Source organism: Catharus ustulatus, chromosome 2 (assembly GCF_009819885.2).
Source record: "Catharus ustulatus isolate bCatUst1 chromosome 2, bCatUst1.pri.v2, whole genome shotgun sequence".
NCBI classification, from domain to species: Eukaryota; Metazoa; Chordata; class Aves; order Passeriformes; family Turdidae; genus Catharus; species Catharus ustulatus.
This window is the reverse complement of record NC_046222.1, coordinates 96,165,820-96,184,571: the sequence shown is the minus strand read 5'-3', so window position 1 is coordinate 96,184,571 and position 18,752 is coordinate 96,165,820. Positions and strand designations below refer to the sequence as shown.

The window sequence follows — 18,752 nt, the reverse complement described above, 5'->3', positions numbered from 1 at the left end:
CCAACTGAATCACATCTGTCACTGCAGGAGGATGCAGCCACCATTTAATGGGACTGCTGCCAACACCCTGCCTGACGGGGTGTCAGGTTGTACTCTGACTTTGTCAGGATTTGGAGTTTGTTTCTTTGTAGTACTGTATTTCTATTTTAATTTCCCTAGTAAAGAACTGTTATTCCTAATTCCCATATCTTTACCTGAAAGCCCCTTGATTTCAAAATTATAATAATTTGGAGGGAGGGGGTTTACATTTGCGCCATTTCAAAGAGAAGTTCCTCCTTTCTCAGCAGACACCTGTCCTCCAAACTAAAACAGCAACTTTTTGTTCTTTGTCCATATATAAGCCGCATCTGATTATAAGCCACACTTCTGGGTTTGGACAAAAATTTTAGTCAAAATGGTGCGGCTTGTAATCGTGAAATTACTGTAGATAGGTCTGGATTTGTCACACAACTTGCAGTTCTCCTTATTGTGCTGACTGCTTCAGTACTGAATGAGTGATTTTTGTTTGCTTGTTTACTATTAAAGTCTGTGATACAAAAAGGGAAAAATTAATGAACTTTCTTGTTTCTTCAATGAAACAGGAGTACAGAGTTTTAAATATTTTATTTCTGCTTGTTTCTTTGCAGCAGAACATTGGAGTTTCAAGACAGGCAAATGCTGCATGTCAGAGCTAACGGTATAGAATAGAGGTTTTTCAGTTGTAAGGGACCTGCAAAGATCATCTAATCCAACTGATTGACCTCCTCAGGCCAGGATGATGTAAGCTATGGATGCAATAAAATGCAGTATTATTTTGGTTTTAGCAGATATTTCAAATTAAAGATCTTCAGAGAATTTCCTTCCTCCTTTCTGGATGAAAACTTACAGTACTTACTTAGAACATCCTTAGCATGTCTTCAATGTAAACCAGAGAGAGGCTGGATTTGAATGACATGTCTGATAAATCTGATGTGAAAATAACCTGACATTCTGTCATACCTTTTTTTTTTTCCTGAGAAATGGGACTTTCAGAAATTTCTCCTATTACCTTTCTGCATCGTTTAAGACTTCGCTATCACAAAAAAGCACAATCCAATGTGAAGGAAAATAATGTAATCTGAAAAAGAGATTTTGTTGATGTCAATAGGTAGCTGACCTTCTAGTCTGACAGTGATGAAACATGTCAAGTCTCTCGAAATTTTAAAAGTTGTAAATCTTGGGAAAAAAATATACATGGAAATGGAGTTGTTTCCCCTGGAGTAAGCAAAGATCTGAAACCTACTGTTCTGTCTTCATGTTTGTAGACTTTGTCTAGTGTTTCTGTAAAAAGAAAAAGAAATTTATACCAACTGTCCTAACGCAGATAACTGGAGGAGCAGGGTTTGTGGGTTCTCATCTTACTGACAAACTAATGATGGATGGCCATGAGGTTACAGTTGTGGACAACTTCTTTACGGGCAGGAAAAGAAATGTGGAGCACTGGATTGGTCATGAGAACTTCGAACTGATAAATCATGATGTCGTAGAGCCCCTGTACATTGAAGGTAGGTAGTCTTTGCTTTGGTATTTGCACTTTTTTGTGCCTTTCCCTTCTAAGTGTGTGTGTGTGTCTGTAAAGAAATGAAGTTCATGTGCTGAGTTCTGGGTTGATGTATGTAATATCTGTATGCTTTGTTTATTATTAGCCTGTTTTCTGTGACCAGTATGGAGTGAGAGGTTTAGAGCACTTTCATCTTTGGAATCAGTTCTGAGTGGACAGGAGCAAAGAGACCTTAAAACTTCCTGATATGTCTGATTTTGTGAGAAGACAAGATGGCAGTGGGTTGGTCTGTCCCATCCATTGTCCCTCTCCCACATGCCTTCACAGGCTTATGCACATTGAGTCTGTGGTCCAGATACTTCATGAACTGAAGTTTGAGGGCTGCAGTTACACTAGACATGCGTTCTGCAACTGTGTGTGGTCAGTTGAGAGGAAATTAACTTTCTTTAGTTGCCTTCAGTGCCTTGTGTAGGAAACATTGCTCCTGCTTTAGGTAACAGGCATTCTACAACCTGAAGAGTTGGAAAACAGCAACACTGAATTTCCCTAGTTTTCAGCAGAAAAAGAGAAAAAAATACACCAATCCTAAATAAAGAAGCAAACAAACAAAAATATGTTCCGCTTTAAAGCAGTAGCTCAACATTTGAACTATCATAAACCTCAAACTATTAAACAGTCAGATTTTAAAGCATCATTGACATGGTTGTATTTGAGAGAGACCTGCATTCATAGGCTTCTATGGGAGTCAGTGAGTAGTAGTCAGTGAAAGTATTGCTCAAATTATACTGCGGTTCTGGTGGGTGTGCTCCATCATTTTAAAACTGTGCAGCAATGTGCTTGTTCATTTTGAAAAAAAAAACGTAATGTTTTGTACTTTTTAAATTCCTGCTGAATTCTAGTGGATGGAAATTCACAGGAAATAGCTCTAGTAATTGCATCTCTTGTATTATTGCTTGTGATGAATTCCTGGCAACACTACTGAAACAGTCCTGCAAAAACACGTGCTTCTGCTCTGTTCTGACAATGCACTAGTTCAGTTACTGCCTGTTATTTTACTTCAAACTTCTGCTTCCACTGACAGGATTATGGAACAAAGATCTTATTAACAGACTCCAGGTGCTGGTAGCTCATACCTCAGCCAGATCAATTTGTCAGCTTTTCTAATCATTTTCATGCATTACCTTCTTCGTAACTGACTACACTTGAGACTCTCAGGGAATTATCATCGTTGCTAATATTGTTGCCCAGCTAACTAGGCACTAATGAATGGAAATTCTGAGATTTTTCAGCTACCTTTTCTATGGCCTGTGTAATTAAGACACCAGTTCCTTATTTAGTACTGACAGCTAATTACTGCATGTTATTCAGTAGGTAGTTTATTGAATGTCTTTTCATCTTCTAGCAGTATAAATTAAGGTTGGCTTGGCTAAGTGTTAAAATAAAGTAAGTTTCATACTTGCTTACTTACACACTGTTTCATAAGAACATGGTAAAATTTTATTTCATTGCAGAGTTTATGGTTCAATGAGATACTGCGTGGATAGTTTTTGTAACAGATCAGCAAGTTGGCATATAGATCAGATACTTCTTTTCTTACTCCTGGTTTCTCCTTTTTACTTGTAAATAGAAGTTGGAATGACTGTGCAGTCATGATAAAAAGTAGGTTTGTGTCTAAAGAATTTCTCTGTATTTGCTGTCCTGTTTAAACCAGGTTATATAAGGTTGTTTGACAGTTCAGTTCCAGAGAGGATAATCAGTGCTTTATTTCTGAAAGAGACCTCATTTTTGGTCTGGAAAAAACAGTGCTTTCACTTTGGATATGGAAAAGTGAATTTAGTCTCAAGATGTGTAGCTTTCAGCTTCACAGCGATGCCTACGCACAATCTGCCTTGGCTGTGTCATTATCTTTGATCCATGGCACAAAGTGGGACTCAGCATTCTTGGATCTTGATCTAGGTTGGCCAGAGACAATAATAAATCACCTAAACACACATTTTATTTTTTAGCCCTGTGACTACTGTATTTATCTCTGGTGCTGAATGTCTGTCTCCTCTACTAGGATTTTATTTGCTTTAACATTTGTTAATGTCAGTGGGAAATGCACAAGTTTCCGGTGTTTTTTAAGCAGAAGAAAAAAGGTTTTGAATTCTTCAGTGGAATGAAAGTAGTTCAGGAATCTTGAAACATGAAAAGTAGTTTAAAAAAAAAAAAGTCTGAAATAACTGTATCAACTCTTTTTTCCTTATTATAGTTCAGTTCTGTATTTTTAAAGATATTTTCATTTCAGCCTGACTCTCACATAAAGCTTTAATACACTATTAAATGGGCACTTTTTTGGTTCAGGAAGACAGAGATTTTTTTCTGAAGGCTGGTTCTGGAAAGATAAGAATCTATTAACACTCTTTTTTGTATTGTCAGGAAAAAGAAATATAGAAATATACTTTTACTTCTTTTCTGCCTCATTCTCTACATTCATTAAGATTACAAATGCCCAAGATGGTCACTTGAGAGCACTGTGGCTTGTGTTCCTACAAACTATATTGTTAAGACACACAGATGTTAACTGGAAGACAAATGAGAATTAATGCTTGATCTGGTGTCACTATGATGTACTTCATTTTAGGGTAATAGATAAAATTGCATTGAAAAATGCCAAAGGAAATTCTGTATTAAATAAATGTATGTTATTAGTAGTGTACTTGGTTTACATACTGGCAAAACATTAATGCTGTCTTGTTTGTACTCACCTTTACATTAGAATTTACTCTGTGTTTGTAGTAGAAAGTAAGGATTTATTTTTATATCACTTCAAGCCACTAAAGTCTGCATTTCTCCTGTGAAATACTGTTATGCTTAAATAGATGTGTAAAAAAAACCAAAAAACATACCAACAAACAAAAACTTCAACAAAATAACCAAGCAAAACAGAACCCCAACCTAAAACCACAGATACATGGAAGCAATAAAATTAAAAAAAAAAAAAAATCCCCAAAAACACACATATGACAAACCAGGCCACTTCCACGGTGATACCATAAGTTGGTACAGGATCATTCCACAGACTGGACCCCTAAACAGGAAAAAATGCAGCTCAGTTTTCAGTTTGAGGTCTGGTTTTCAGCTACCCTTAGGCACACAGAGCAGTTTGAATAAATCTGGAAGAAAACATCAGACAGTTATATGTAGCCCATATCCTTCTCCCAGTGATGTTTCTTCTTCCTGCTTCCTCAGCAACTTTCGGAAGCCTTAAAACAATCTTCTGTAAAGTGGTAGGTGCACATTTCCATTAAACCCAGCTCTCTTCTGTATCTGAAGGATGTCCTCAGCTGAACTGTTTCTCAGTTCACAGGAACACACTTCGGCCTTGCATTTCTTTTTGGTTGCTTGGTAGTGTTGTTTTCTTTTGTTTTTACCACACCTTTCACAGATTTGAAACAAAAACAGGCCTGAAAATGCCACAGATTCACGGTCAACAGTGGAAACAATTAAGTCAGTTGAACTGATTTCACTTCCCTAATCAAAGATGCACAGTATGTTTTGAAAAATACCGTATGATACTTCTAAAATTGCAGTCTGTGGCAGCTGAAACTGCTGCCCAAACTCTTTTTGGGCAGAGCATTAAACAGTAGTTCCACTCTGATGCTCAAAAACTTTTATTAATAAGAAGTGCATGTGCACTAAGTAATACAGTATGAAATGAGAGAGAAGTAACTTTTAAGTGGTAGGAAATTATAAACTGGTTTATGGCTTATGTTCTGAGATTAACTGATCTTCAGTTGACTAAAGTTGTTCAGTTTTGGTCTTGGTTTGTTGTTCTAATTCTTCATGCCAGCAGTCCAGTTTCTAGAAAAAACATTTAAGAAATGTTAGCTCTAGTTTCAGTGGCTGTTGTGAACACAAAGGTAGTTTGGCTCTTTTGACTCTCACTGAAAAATCTTTTAAAATGATACGATAAAAAACACATTTTGCAAGTTGAGAGACAGGTGTAAGCATGTGATTCACATAGTGACAAGGATATTGTCTTTCAGAGTTTGCAGGAGGTGTAGTTGCTAGTTACACATACATAGGTAAGTAAAGTAACAGTATTTATAGAATTTTAATAAATAATTTACTTGACTGGGACTACAAAATCCTTTTATTTTTAAGGACTTTGTTGGCTTGTAGGTCTGAATTTATTTGTAAGGCTAGGACCAACAGTCTCACAAAATTGGTCAAAAGAATAGTAGCCTTCTTTGAATAGCAGACTTCCAGATGTCAGGATGACAACATCTTACAAAACAGTGTTTTGCAGTATCCCAGAATTGTTCAGTCTCCAGGTCCTCTTACAGGTAATTTAAAGCACATACAGATGCAAACACATACAAACACAAAGAGTGTCTTTAATACATGGTGTTTGTGGGTTTTTTGTGGGGTTTTTTTTGTTTTTTTATTTCCATACTTCCATCCCAGGTTTTTTTCCCTTCCTAGTCTTTGTTCTCTGTGCTTAATACGTTCAACTTGCTGGTTTTAAATTTTACAGTCAGGAAAGTATATGGCAAGGCAGAGGGTAACAAATGTTACTTTATTTTGTTTGTCCAGGGCCAAGTGCAGTGGTGCCTTGATCTTGTTCTCTCATGTAAGGCTCTCCCAAACTCCAATATCCATTGCTCCAGTATGAGCAGTATGGTAAATCTTTATGAAGTTATTCCAGTTTGCCTGACATTACAGGCAATGTGTTTAGCATCAGGTAAATGAACTCGTATTTGTAGTCCTTTTTAGTTCAGGGCAATAGAAATGTTTTCCTTCATTGTGTCAGCTTCTCTGGCCTGACCGCCAGTAATGAAATTGGTACAGCTTTTTTTTTTTTTTTTTTTTTCCCCACAAGAAAATTCCATACATTCAAGCTATAGAAACTTACTTTTACGCTTTTGATCAAAGCTTTTCCGCTCAGTGCTTCCTGATTAGCAAATAAAGTGATGGATGCAGGTGCTTGGTGGACTTAGTGACCTGTTTAGTTATTTCTGAGACCATGACATATGTTGAAGGCAGAAATTTAAGATGAAAGTTGTTTCCTGTCATAGGAAAGGTGGTAGATTTCTCCCTTACAGTTGACTTAGGAAGCATGGAGAACATAGGCAGTATTATAAAATAAAATTATAAAATAGAAAATAAAGATGATATGAAGGAAAGTAGTTTTATGGCAGTATTTTGGAATTTTATGAAGTATTTTGTCCTAGTCACCCTAGGACAGGTAGTTTTACTGATCATTCTTGATCATTTCCTGAATGTTTAGCATTAAGGAAAACACAGGATTGAATGTTTGTGTCCAAATTTAGGTATAGCAGATGACATGAATTTTAGGGATGTTTTATTTTTCTTTTTTTTTTAGCTTTTCACATAGAGAAGGACATAATTGTCAAACATTAGTTGCGTTTATCTTGCAATATGTTACTTAAACTTTATGTTGTACACAGACTTCTGTACTTGCCACAGTGTACCTTGTGTTCCTGGCTTGAATGATTATGCCAGCTTCTGTGTCTGTGCTATTTTGAAATGAATTTTATTTTTTTTCAATAAAATTGTAACATAACAAATTTCTTTAATATTTCTTTATCAGTAGTCTACAATCCTGTGCTTGGTAAACTACTTGCTGCCATCTTCACAGTTAACAAAGTTCTAGTCTCCCATGTGAGTTGCACACAACTTGCAGAATTTTATTGTTATCGTTTGTTCTTCTGTTGTGGTCCTTAATGTAGCACTTTGCACAACTGTTCACACGGTTATTTTTAAATAACTTTGCACTCTGACTTTATTGCAAAGCTAGCTCAAGGCTTCCTATTAAATGTTGTAAAACTTCTTTTTGTTACCTGATGTAACAAGAAAGAGTTGTGGAGGTCAATTACTAGATGTAGTTCTTTCTGTCCTTCAGTAGATACTGTCCCAGGTACCCAAACAGTTAATCCTTTGAAAAGCTGTAGCTTGGATAGCTTTCCACAGCTCTGGCTGGAACAGAGTTGTCTACTCCCTTAAATAACTGTTAACTGTGCTACAATGCACAAGGTTGTCAGCCAAGCTGAGTAGATGGCTTTGTCTAGCTGGCTTGCTGAAATTCTGAGGGAAAGAAAAAAAATAAAGTAGGTATTTTTCAGACCTGACAGTTTATAGAGGGAGGGTGGAATGCGAAACAATTATTCTTATTTGGGTATTGTCCACTTGATGGAGCAAATATGAAAAGTTTGTAATAGAAACTTTTCACACTACTGAAATGTCCAGCACTCTCCAGATGTTTAGGAAAAACAGTGAATTTTTCATTGATCTGAGGCTTGATATACAAAAGATTACTTTGCAGGCAAGAGGCAGAGCTCCTGTAGCTGCCTGGTTACCTGTCCTTCTGATCCAGAAGATGGTCGTCTGACACTTGCCAAATTCCCCATCTTCCATCTCTCTGCCAGTTCTGCTCTTGCTAAACCTTTTCCATGCAGGGGTCAATTTTTGCCTTTATGCATGGGAGGAAAATACATTGAGGCAAATGAGACAGGCAAGACTGTACATCTGGCAAGGAAAACCTTGTTTTTCCCCCAGCTCTTCCTGTTTGTTTCATTTAAAACAATTGCTATCTGGGAAACAAAGGAAGAATGAAGGACTAAAAGAAGAAGAGTTCTTTCCTACTTGCCTTCTATCTTTCTTTTGCACTGTTTTTCACACTTAGTTTCATGTTTAAAAATAAGTAAATAAACTTCAATATTATAAGGAGTTTTGGGCGTTTTGTATTTTATACACATTTGTTTCTGACTAACCATTATATGACCACCGCAGGCTTGGCCTTGTCCTTGTGGACCAAAAGGAATGGTAGTTTTTGACTTTCTGTCTCTGAATTGCTATATGCCATTTAAGGGACTGTTCCTATAGGAGCTGTTGTGTGTCAAAAATTAGCAGTATTTAGGAAAAAAAACCCACAAAACAAAATTAGGTGGATGGAGAGGGAGGCCGGAAAGAGTTCATTTCTGCTTTGACAGCAATTTACTGCCCAATCCTATTCTAACAGACCAAAGTGCTTTTGAAGTGACATTTTCTGTTTCCAAAAATTCCACCACAACTTATCAAAGACCTGATTTAGAAAGGGTTATGAAGGAATAGGTAGAAAGAAACAGAATAAAACTCAGGTCAGAGTTAAGCTTTGAGTTGGCTGTAGGTGACTTCAGCAATTGCTTTGTTGATTTTTCTGCACCACTGTGCTTGAGCTACCTACAGCTTGCAAGCATCAGTCAGCGTCTTTACAGAGCATTTCTTTTGCCAGCTTCCAGTCTACTCCTTGTCTTGGATTTTATGATGTTGGGAAAGGGATACTTAAAGCAGAACTTAAGGCAGTCATGTATTTTATTCTCGTTCAGAATTCATCTGTAGGAAGTGTGTTAATGTTCAACAAACCAGCTTAAATTTACCCCATGCTACATTTTTGCATTATTTCCCCAGCACAAGACCAAAGTATGGAGCAGTTATTCCATGTCACACTTCATCATGCAGAACAATTAACTAGCTTCGCGTTGCAGACACGCTCCTCAAAGCTTCAGTTGCATTAGCAGTGCAGGTAGGGCTTGGAATCGAGCCTGAGTGGGGAGCTTTTTCCTGCCAGCTCTCACTGCATCCACTTGTCTTTGGATGCTATTTGTGTTGCTGTTACAGGTGCATTGTGTGACAAACTCTCTCAGTGCCACACCAGAGCTGATAGTAGTTGGATGTACTATTTCCTGATCATTCAAGAACAAATAGCAGAGAACCTACTACACGAAATTTTATGTGAAAATAAATATTCAATAACATCACACATCTGCCAAAACTGTCTCTCTCTAGCTTTCTGGGCTGTTTTGACATCTTCTGGGCAGCAATTCATCCCTGCTGTAGAGATAAACAGCTGTAGACCAAAGAGAGCATGGCAATGTATAAGTAGATATATTTTGTGGCATCTGCATGAGTATACTGTCAAATATCATTACTCTGTCAAGACAGTAAAACTTGCAGTAACAGTCATTAAGTTAGCCTTAGGAGCTCATCTTATGTTTATGTTGGTAGTTAATTGTTCTCTGGAGAACAATTGAAATTGAAATAATTTCTCCTTATTTTGGTCAGTTGACATTGTGAGTTTAATCAGTGAATGAAGTTGCTTTGCAGGATTTCTTGTGTTGCAGTGATAATGCAGGGCTGCAGTATCGGGTAAACTTTGAAATGCTTCCTTCAGATGATACAGTGTGTGCTTATTCAAGCTGTGTTATGTAGAAGTCAGGAACTGAGCTTGCCCAATAGACAGCAGACACAACAGTTAATCTAGAAAAACTTGACTTGTATGCAAGCACACTTCATTAGGGATTCAGAAAGAAAGCAGCTTGAATATTTTACCATGCCAATATTTCTGGTGTTTTTAAAGTGTTATTATCAGAACACATGCTTATCTTAAAAAGAATTTAATGTAATGCTTGTGCTTTGAAGACTTAGCTACTTTTCATTTTTTCATTGTTCAAGAGAATGTTGAAAAGTAAGGAATGACTTTCACATGGATAATTCAAGCCACTTATGTATGCTCTTGCCTTACTAGTCTGCTTCTTTTAAACGTGTATGTATCAGAGGGCAAGGGTATGTGTACTTGCTTTGTCAAATGAAATTTGAGAATGGGAAGGAAGTCTTCAACACTGGGCACATTCCTCTAATATTTCAGTGTTCTTGGCTAGTTGAAAGCAGGTGATAACTTTATAGTTGATATTTTATTTTTTCATATAGTGATAGGACAAGGAGAAATAGCTTTAAACTGTAAGAAGGTAGGTTTAGATTAGAGATAGAAAACAGAATCTCTGCTGTGAGGGTGGTGAGGCACCAGAACAGGTTGACCAGAGAAGTTGTGGATACTTGATCCCTGAAAGTGTTCAAGTCCAGGCTGGATGGGGCCTGGATCACCTGTTTTAGTGGAACGTGTGGTGAGATCTTGGTGATCTTTAGGGTCTCTTTCAACTCAAACAATTTCAGATTTATTTTTTTTTTCCTCCTAGATGTAACTCATATATAGCTTGTGCTGTTTAAGCAAGTATAGTTTTATTTAAATGGTGAAAAATAAATTTGTTTTGTTTTGGGTTTAAGTTTGTTGGTTTGGGTTTTTTTTTCCAATTTGAAAGTCAAGGGTACTTCTACCCTGTTTTAAGAAGGAAAACTAATTTACCTGGAGGAAAAAGTTCATTATGCCACAGATACTGTGAAAGTTAAAGTGTCCGACAGAAGGCTAAAAGAAATCAGTATATGGTCAAAGTAGAGATTTTTTTTTTTAATGCTGTGATTTACTATTGCTTTTTAATAATAGGAATAAGGAAATAGAAGGGAAACATTTGTTTGACCAGTAGTGTTCTGTTCTAGGGAGAGACAGCCTTATGCCATGCAGCATTTTCTTCTGTCAGAATAGCAGCTCACCTTGACTTTTCTAGCTTCTTTCTGGTTTCAATGTCAAGTCTTCTTAAGAAAAACCAAAAAAACTAACAACCCTTTTCTTTTGAAACACAAAGGAGTTATTTTCCCTTTCTTTTATCAGACCGTTCTAATTATTGCCTCACCTTTTGATTGCTTTCCTTAAATGACCTTGATGTCGTGGATTTGTTCTTCCTTAAACATCTCATTTGAGCTTATGTTTAATTTTTGCTTTTGCAGTTGTTTATCCATGGGTGGCATTTTTTTATATAGTTCTGGCTTGCTGTGATTCAAGTTACACAGAAGACAGAAAGACATTTACAAGTTTACAACAGCCATGTTATGAAAGGCTTGCAGGTTGAGCTTTTGAATATTAGATACTGCCTATGAAAATGAATCCAGTTTTCATTGCTTTGTTTTTATTATAATTTAACAAATTTGTTTCCAACAGTCTTTTGTTTCTAATACCTCCAACCTTTAATCATTTCAGACAATGAATTTTGACTACTTCTTTGGTTAATTGTATTTCGTAACAGGGAGTGGAGGAGTGTGCTGAAATCTCTGTATTGGGTTTTGATTTGTGTGTTTGTTTTTTTAATTAAAGCTAAAATACTGTATTATCCAAAGCATTGGATACATATATATATAACAAAAGTAACAAGACAAAAAGACAAACGTTGCCTGCTTGTATCTTGCCATTTATATTTAATATGTAAATGATACAAAGCTGATTAATGGTCTGGAAGTAAAAATACAGTATTTAATTTTCCCAGAAAGTTTCTCCTCATATTGAAAAAATGTTTTTACCATTTTTGCTTCATAGTCTATTTTAGAAAAATACTCTGAAGCTTGTAGCCACTTAAAAACTTGAGGGTAGCATAACACTGCAAATACTTTTACAGCTTCTAAACATTTCTGAAGTACTCAACTAAATTTTTTATAACTGGAAATGTGTGAGCACCAACACAGACATCTATATCCATGTCAACAGTGTCGATACATTACATTATGTTCTAGGTTTTGTTTTACTAAAAATTAAATTTTTATTAGAGCTACATCAGGTTTATGTCCATATTGTCTGTAGGTAGCAATACAGGAAGTGCTGGGTTCTAGTGCTAGTAAGTGCACAAAGGAGTGCTTGTTCTTGAATGTAAGGCTTTCTCATTTAATATTTTATGTGGGAAAATATTAATGCTATCCTCTCCATTTTCCCGTAGTGGACCAGATCTATCATCTAGCATCTCCTGCTTCTCCTCCAAATTACATGTATAATCCTATAAAAACATTGAAGACCAACACTATTGGGACATTAAACATGCTGGGTAAGTGGAATTTTTTTTTATATTTTAACTTGGTTAGACATCATATCCTGATAGAGTTGCTGGGGAGGGAGAGGATGAAGCAAATGAGTTGTACACTTTAAAAAGTTGTTTCTTGAAGAAAAATAAGGTTGGGAGTATTTTTACCCTCTTTGAAGATTTTTGTCGTTTTCCTTTAAATATATGTACAAATGAACACTGACAACATGGCTTTCAAAGCACAAGAACTTTGTGATGTTAAGTTGGCTATAAAGTGTGCAGTAATTACAGAAGTAATAGGAACAATTAAGAGCATGGGATTTTTATAGCACAGTTGTGTTCTCTGCTGCAGTTTTCACTTTGGTTACTGTGGAACATTCCCACGATTACCACGATGAGTGAGTGTTCCTTTCCACCTCAGCAAACATTGGACTAGGTAGAATTGCACTGGCTTAAACTCCAGATATCAGGAGTACTTCACCCTGTTGTGCACGCCTTGGCCAGCAAATTCTGAAAGTGTGTTTAATGTCTAGCTTCATTCTGAATAATTACAAAACAATGTTTTAAGCTTTGTCTGTTAGTTTTGATGCTGGGAGTGGGTCTGTGAAAAGAAGACCTCAAGCCTTCACTGCTTTTTCCTCCTGTCTTCATGCCATTTGGTATGATGCAGAATGATCTGAGTGTCAGTGATCCTAAGAATTGTTATGAGTTAGAAAAACTCCTGGGCACTAGCATAGCTGAATTTCTTATTTGAGTGATACTCCAGAGAGTACAGTTCAGAGAGTCAAGTGATTCAGAAGCTATTGAGGTGCCACAATGGCACAGGTGAGCGATTTGTTTGATTTGCTGTGCCAGCTTAAAGACCAGAAAGCCATTGAAATGGAATGCAGGATAATCTCATGTGATGGGTAGGACCATCGAAGCAGTTTAAAAGGGCATAATAAAAGAGAAATCATTGATTTTTGTCATATAACATGTTATTCTGTGTAAGTTTCTTTGCATAACTTGTCTTTATGTAAAGAAGAATTTGGTAATCATAATATACTATGTTGTTTCAAGATCCTCATTTCCTAAGTGGAATGCTTCCTTGGCCTTTATTTAGACTGTAATAGATTAAGTTCTTGGATCTTGATTCAGTGCACCTGCTGGTCCCAGAAGCAAATATATCACATGCAGGTGCTGCTCTGCTGTTTCTTAAGTTTTGTAAGTGGGAGCTATGGATGTGATTTACAGCTAAATTTGCCTAGTGAGAGAAATGGAATTCTCTTTAAAAACATGTAAGAAAGGATCACACTAAAACAACTAGCATGAGGGAAAGATTCTTGCACTTGCTGTAATTATGTTCTTCTTTCCCCATTGCCCAAAATCTAGGTTTAGCTAAACGTGTTGGAGCACGGCTGCTGCTGGCCTCTACGTCAGAGGTTTATGGAGGTAAGAAGAATAAAACAGTATTTAGAACTTGTCAGATATCACTGTGTAAAAGGGTATTTGCACATTTGTCAGATACCAGAATGATAGATTTTCATCACTGTCTTAGCTTGCTTTTTTAGGAGATGTTCTTCTTACAGTTTAAAATATGAGAAGGGCATTTACAGTGCTTGCTTTGTGTCTAGTCAAGAGTGGTGGCAGGAGACTTGTGGTGTTGTCTGTATCTTTCCCATGTCCTGGTTTATGTCTCTTTTTCCAAAGAGAAATTGAGTGGGGAAATTGAGTATTGTACTCTAAAGTCCAGATGCCATAATGAAAACCTGAGAAGAAAGATAATTTCAATAGTAAATATGCATATCTTTTTTCCATCACATAGGAATTGTATTGTTAAGATTTAGCAATTGCCCTGCTGTAAAAGAGACAAAGGACATAATCTCCAAGCTAAGAAAATACTGGTTGTGCATGTAGGTTCTTCTGGTGTCTCTTAAAATGTAACATTGGCAACTCTCCATCTTCCTCTTAGTGTTAGAAGTGAAGGAGTGAAAGAATGGTGGATAGGATGGTGACTGAATGCAGCAGGAATCTTTAGTACTTCCTTGGGAGTATAACAGACCCTGTGCCTGCTAGAGAAACTTCTTTCTGTTCTGAATTATTGAATAATTGATAATAATATTGTTGCAAGATTAGTGGAGATACACAGGCACATTACCCTGCTCAGTGGGAGTAGATTTGAGTCTCACCTGAAAAGCGCAAACAGAAATGGTCTCCTGGGGTGCAAGATAGAAAGCTTTGTGAGCAAAAAATGAGGAAGGACAAAGAACACGCCTTCAGGTGTGCATTTTTGGTGGAGTAGCTTCAGAAGATTCAGAGTAAATGCCCAGGCCAGAGATCACTAAGATGAACGGCCAGCCAAAGTGGCCTCAGCATGTGCAGCTTTCCTACTGACTCACAAGCCTTAGATTATTTGTGGTCAGGCTCCACAGAGAAGAATGGTAGCCCCAAGAACTCTTCTGTAACTGAACAAACTCCCTTCTGGAGTATCTCCTTTCCCACAGCATCTTTTCAGACCTTTTTAAGATTGCTATGGGCTTTTATAATCGTGTAAAACTTCTATGCATTTACCATTGCTCTTGGCTTTCATATGGCACAAATTCACCCATAATCATGTCTGACCAGCATAAAATTTGGAAGGTTTAATCAGAACTGACTGTCAAAGATGTTTCAAAAATTAGCTTTCAGCACTAGGAAGTTCTGGACTAATGTATGCGAACTTCAAACCCATTAGAAATTATGCCATTCTTAAGACACAAGAGGGAGAGATTTAACCAAGTGTTTGTATTTTTTCAAGCATGTAAAGCACACATCATAAAGGTTCCTAGGTGATTGTTGTTTAGTTGTTTGTCTGTGCTGGATGAAACCAAAAGATTGTCTAACCTAATTGTGCCCAGTGATAGCTAGTAAAAATGCTTAGGGTAAAAGAGGAAATGTAAGTACTTTATAGTACATCACTCTTATGTCTTAAAGAAATGCAGTGCATCTCTATTGTCTCCTTTTTTCTTTTTTCCTATTTTATGAAATTTGAATACGCTTTACTTTCCAATATAAACTGTAATGCCTCCTACATAACTGCTACCTACATAACTTGTAATGTTTCCTCTGAAGCACTTCAGGTAAAAGTTGTATTTATGCCCTTGAGGTAGTCTTGTCTTTGCAGAGAAGAGTTGAATTTAACCCTCCTGTTCATACACCTTTAGGGAAAGCAGTGGCTGGCTGTTGTTTGCTTGTACTCAGTTATTTTATTGGTCTTTCATCTTCTGCCATTGTCATTTTCATGGTTCCAGTGATTGCGCTTTAAAGACACTGTTTTGAAATGTAAGATTTTCTAAAATGCAGAATTTTGAGAAAACTGTGCTGACTTGTATAACACCAATGCTCTACTGAAAGTTTCATCATGTGTAGTCATCTTTTGATATATCATAATCTAAGGTGGTTTTTTTTCCCATAGATCCTGAAGTTCACCCTCAAAATGAAGATTACTGGGGGCATGTGAATCCCATAGGTCCAAGAGCCTGCTATGATGAAGGAAAGCGGGTTGCAGAGACCATGTGTTACGCGTACATGAAGCAGGTATTAAACTTGGATCAGATTTGGTGTTTTTTCTGTAATTGTTGAAGGCCAGTGTATGGCAATATGTGGAATTTTGGGGTAGGAGAGCAAAAGAAAACATCTTGAGTAGGAGCACTTATCCTGTTGTTGTAAAATCTGTTTTCTTTAATGGGAAGGTTTTATTGTGCCCATCTGTTGTGTATTTTCAGATGAGCAGTCTTCTTGTCGAAAATGTGCTTTAGTCTTCTTAATAGGTATAATATGTCTTTCAGTATAGTAAATAGTTTTTACACAGATTAAACCGAGGTGACCTTAGTGTGCTGAGAAGTCAATGGGATTGGATAGGGCCATTACTGATAAATGTGGAATGTTGAAGAAGAATAATCAAAATCACAATATGCAGATAAGAATGTTGAAGGTCTTTAATGAGTATTTACATAGAAGCAATGTATTTTAAGCACTTTTGAAATATCTTTAAATTATGTAGTTATAAATACAGACGTTAATGAATACCTAGCTATGTAATGCCTGTTTTCAAAGACAGTAATGTGAGGTTAAAAATGCAATTCAAAATATATTTAAGATTATGCATGCTAGTTTCCTTGTGTTTCCTAACCAGCAAGTAGAAAAACTCATCATTAACTAACTGACTCTCTACCTCTGTGTAAATCTTGCTTAATTGTGGTTCAGCTAGGCTCTAGGAGACTATTTAATTAGAAATGTGGCACACTAAAGAAAATTGTATCAGTATTTCTTGTTATTTGCAGCTTTAATATACAAAAGTGTAAATCAAACATAGTATATTGTATAGAATTTTAAACCTTTAAATTATAAAAATTCTAAGTGCTTTTATAAACCTTAAAAACAGAATGAAGCTTAAGTGGTAAGACTTAAAGAGATGGTATTTTAGTATAGAATAGTAATTTTACCTTATCTCTTCTACCAGACAGAGAAGGCAGAGGTTCTGTCTCCTTTGTTTTCTTTGAAATCATTTAAGGTCCAATATGATGATACTGATGTCTCCAGTATTTCACTGTAGCAAAATATTCCCTATCAGTCTGGGAACCCATTTGCAGTTGAAGATTGCAATTTTTATGAGAAATTCTCGAGCTGTAGGTTGTTGCATTTTTTGCAGGTTTGTGGTACACTCTGAAGTAGTCTTTTAGAAGGTCATGAGTAGGCAATTTTAAAATAATGGGTTGTATTTAAAACCACAGAATGAGCCATGATAGCATCTCGTAAATTTTATGCAGGATTTACAAAGAATGGAAAGGTTTGTAAGGTGGAACTGCAGTGCACACATAGATTAAGTAAAAACTCATTATGCAAATGAGCTGTCTGTCCTAGGGGCAGCTCTGTGACATATTTCTTGTACTCCTTACAGGTTAGTGAAGTCTGCCCAAACTTGTCCTATGTTCAGATATATTCTGAAACACTGTTGAGCAGGTGTGAGAAAAATGGGGGGGTGAGTAGTGTTCAGGTGATACGCTGTTGTTAGTGGAGGAAACCTTACCTTTTGAAAAGGTCTGATTTCCTCTATGCAAATAAGCATTGTGCTTTTAAGAGAATTTTCAGTAGGAGTGATGTAACCCCAAAGAGTAGGATTTCAGGCTAAAATATTTCCAGAATCTCTCAGCTTCAATAAAAAGAAGAAACAGACAATTTTTTTTTTTTTTTGCATTTCTTTGTCGTTTCTTACAAAGATTTCCATCATTATGCACATTGATGGGTACCATAAACACCTAATAGTGTTTCCAAAAGATGTGAAGTAAAACTGAAGTTCTGCTGGAGTTATACTTCCAGACAGCCTATTTGAATCAGAATGGTTTTTGAATCTGGTCAAAGTTGACTATGTGCTGTCATCAGAGTTCCTCAGTAGTCCTGACCAAGACATTTTTACTGCATTCTTTTCTGCTGGCAGTGTTGTTTTGTTTGCTTATTTTGACCCTTTCTTGACTTTGTCACCTGAAAAAGTAGTGGGAGGGGAATTTCAGCATACAGTATTCCAGTGTGAATTTTGTGCTTTGTTCAGGACTTGCCATTCAGTTTTCTGTTTAACCTTAAAAAAATTCTATTTGACATTATTGAACTACCTGGAAATCTAGGTATTAATGTTTGCTTCAATACTCTAGATTAATTTAAATATGACTAGAGTCTGACATTTCCTTCATGGCGGGGATTTGCATCATCTGCATAGGTTTGTTGTGAATAAAAATGCACAGCAGTTTAAATGCTGTTGTGTGAACTAGATTTCTTTCTTTTCTTATATTACTGACCTGTAAGTAAATTCTCCAGAGTGAAGCCACACTTTGGGAATGTTACAGGAAAACTTTTCTTCTCCTTCCACTTTCTTAATTCAGTTTTTATAGCAGCTATGTGGCTCTGAAAGCTTTGGTGGTAAAAAACAGGCTTTGTTGTGATATAGCTATCACATTTAGTGATAGTTTTGGAATTGCCTTAGAATAGCTGAAATGTTGAACTATAAGCATAGTAACATTTCAACTGTAAAATTGTAGGTTGTGTTCAGGGACCTGCATTATGCCCAGAGTATAGAGTCAGATGATTGAGGCTGTCTTTCCTAGCTTGTTTAGGAGCTTTAGTGCTTATGAAATTCAGATCTCAGCATCACTGTCTTTGCAAAATAATACCAAAAAGCTTTTAGTAACAGAGTATTAATGGAATTTTTTATACAGTTGATGGCACCTATAAATAAAATTCCTTGGGCCCAGCCTCATTGTAGAGTATTGTAACTTAAACACATCATAGATAGATCCAGTACACAGTGCTAGTAATTCTTCTTTGATTGCAATTCAGGGGTTTGGGAACAATTTTGAGAGTTAATGATCTGTGAAATACTTGAGAAAGCATATGAATCAGTAAGAAAGGGACAATTAGAACAAGGAATGCAGACAACAATCTGAGTAATTTTGACTAAGACATTGGTAAAGATTTGTATCAGGTCACAGTGATACCCCTGC

The 18,752-nt window shown here is 36.5% G+C and overlaps 1 protein-coding gene across 1 annotated transcript in view; it reads left to right on the top strand.

Annotated features, from left to right (window-relative positions):
• Positions 1 to 18,752, top strand: part of UXS1 (UDP-glucuronate decarboxylase 1) — a 56,918-nt gene that overhangs the window by 24,869 nt on the left and 13,297 nt on the right. Inside the window, exons 6-9 of the mRNA XM_033052327.1 lie at positions 1,343 to 1,523; positions 12,160 to 12,264; positions 13,612 to 13,671; positions 15,674 to 15,795. Of these exons, the coding sequence (XP_032908218.1) occupies positions 1,343 to 1,523; positions 12,160 to 12,264; positions 13,612 to 13,671; positions 15,674 to 15,795 (468 nt within the window). The remainder of the gene's footprint in view (positions 1 to 1,342; positions 1,524 to 12,159; positions 12,265 to 13,611; positions 13,672 to 15,673; positions 15,796 to 18,752) is intronic.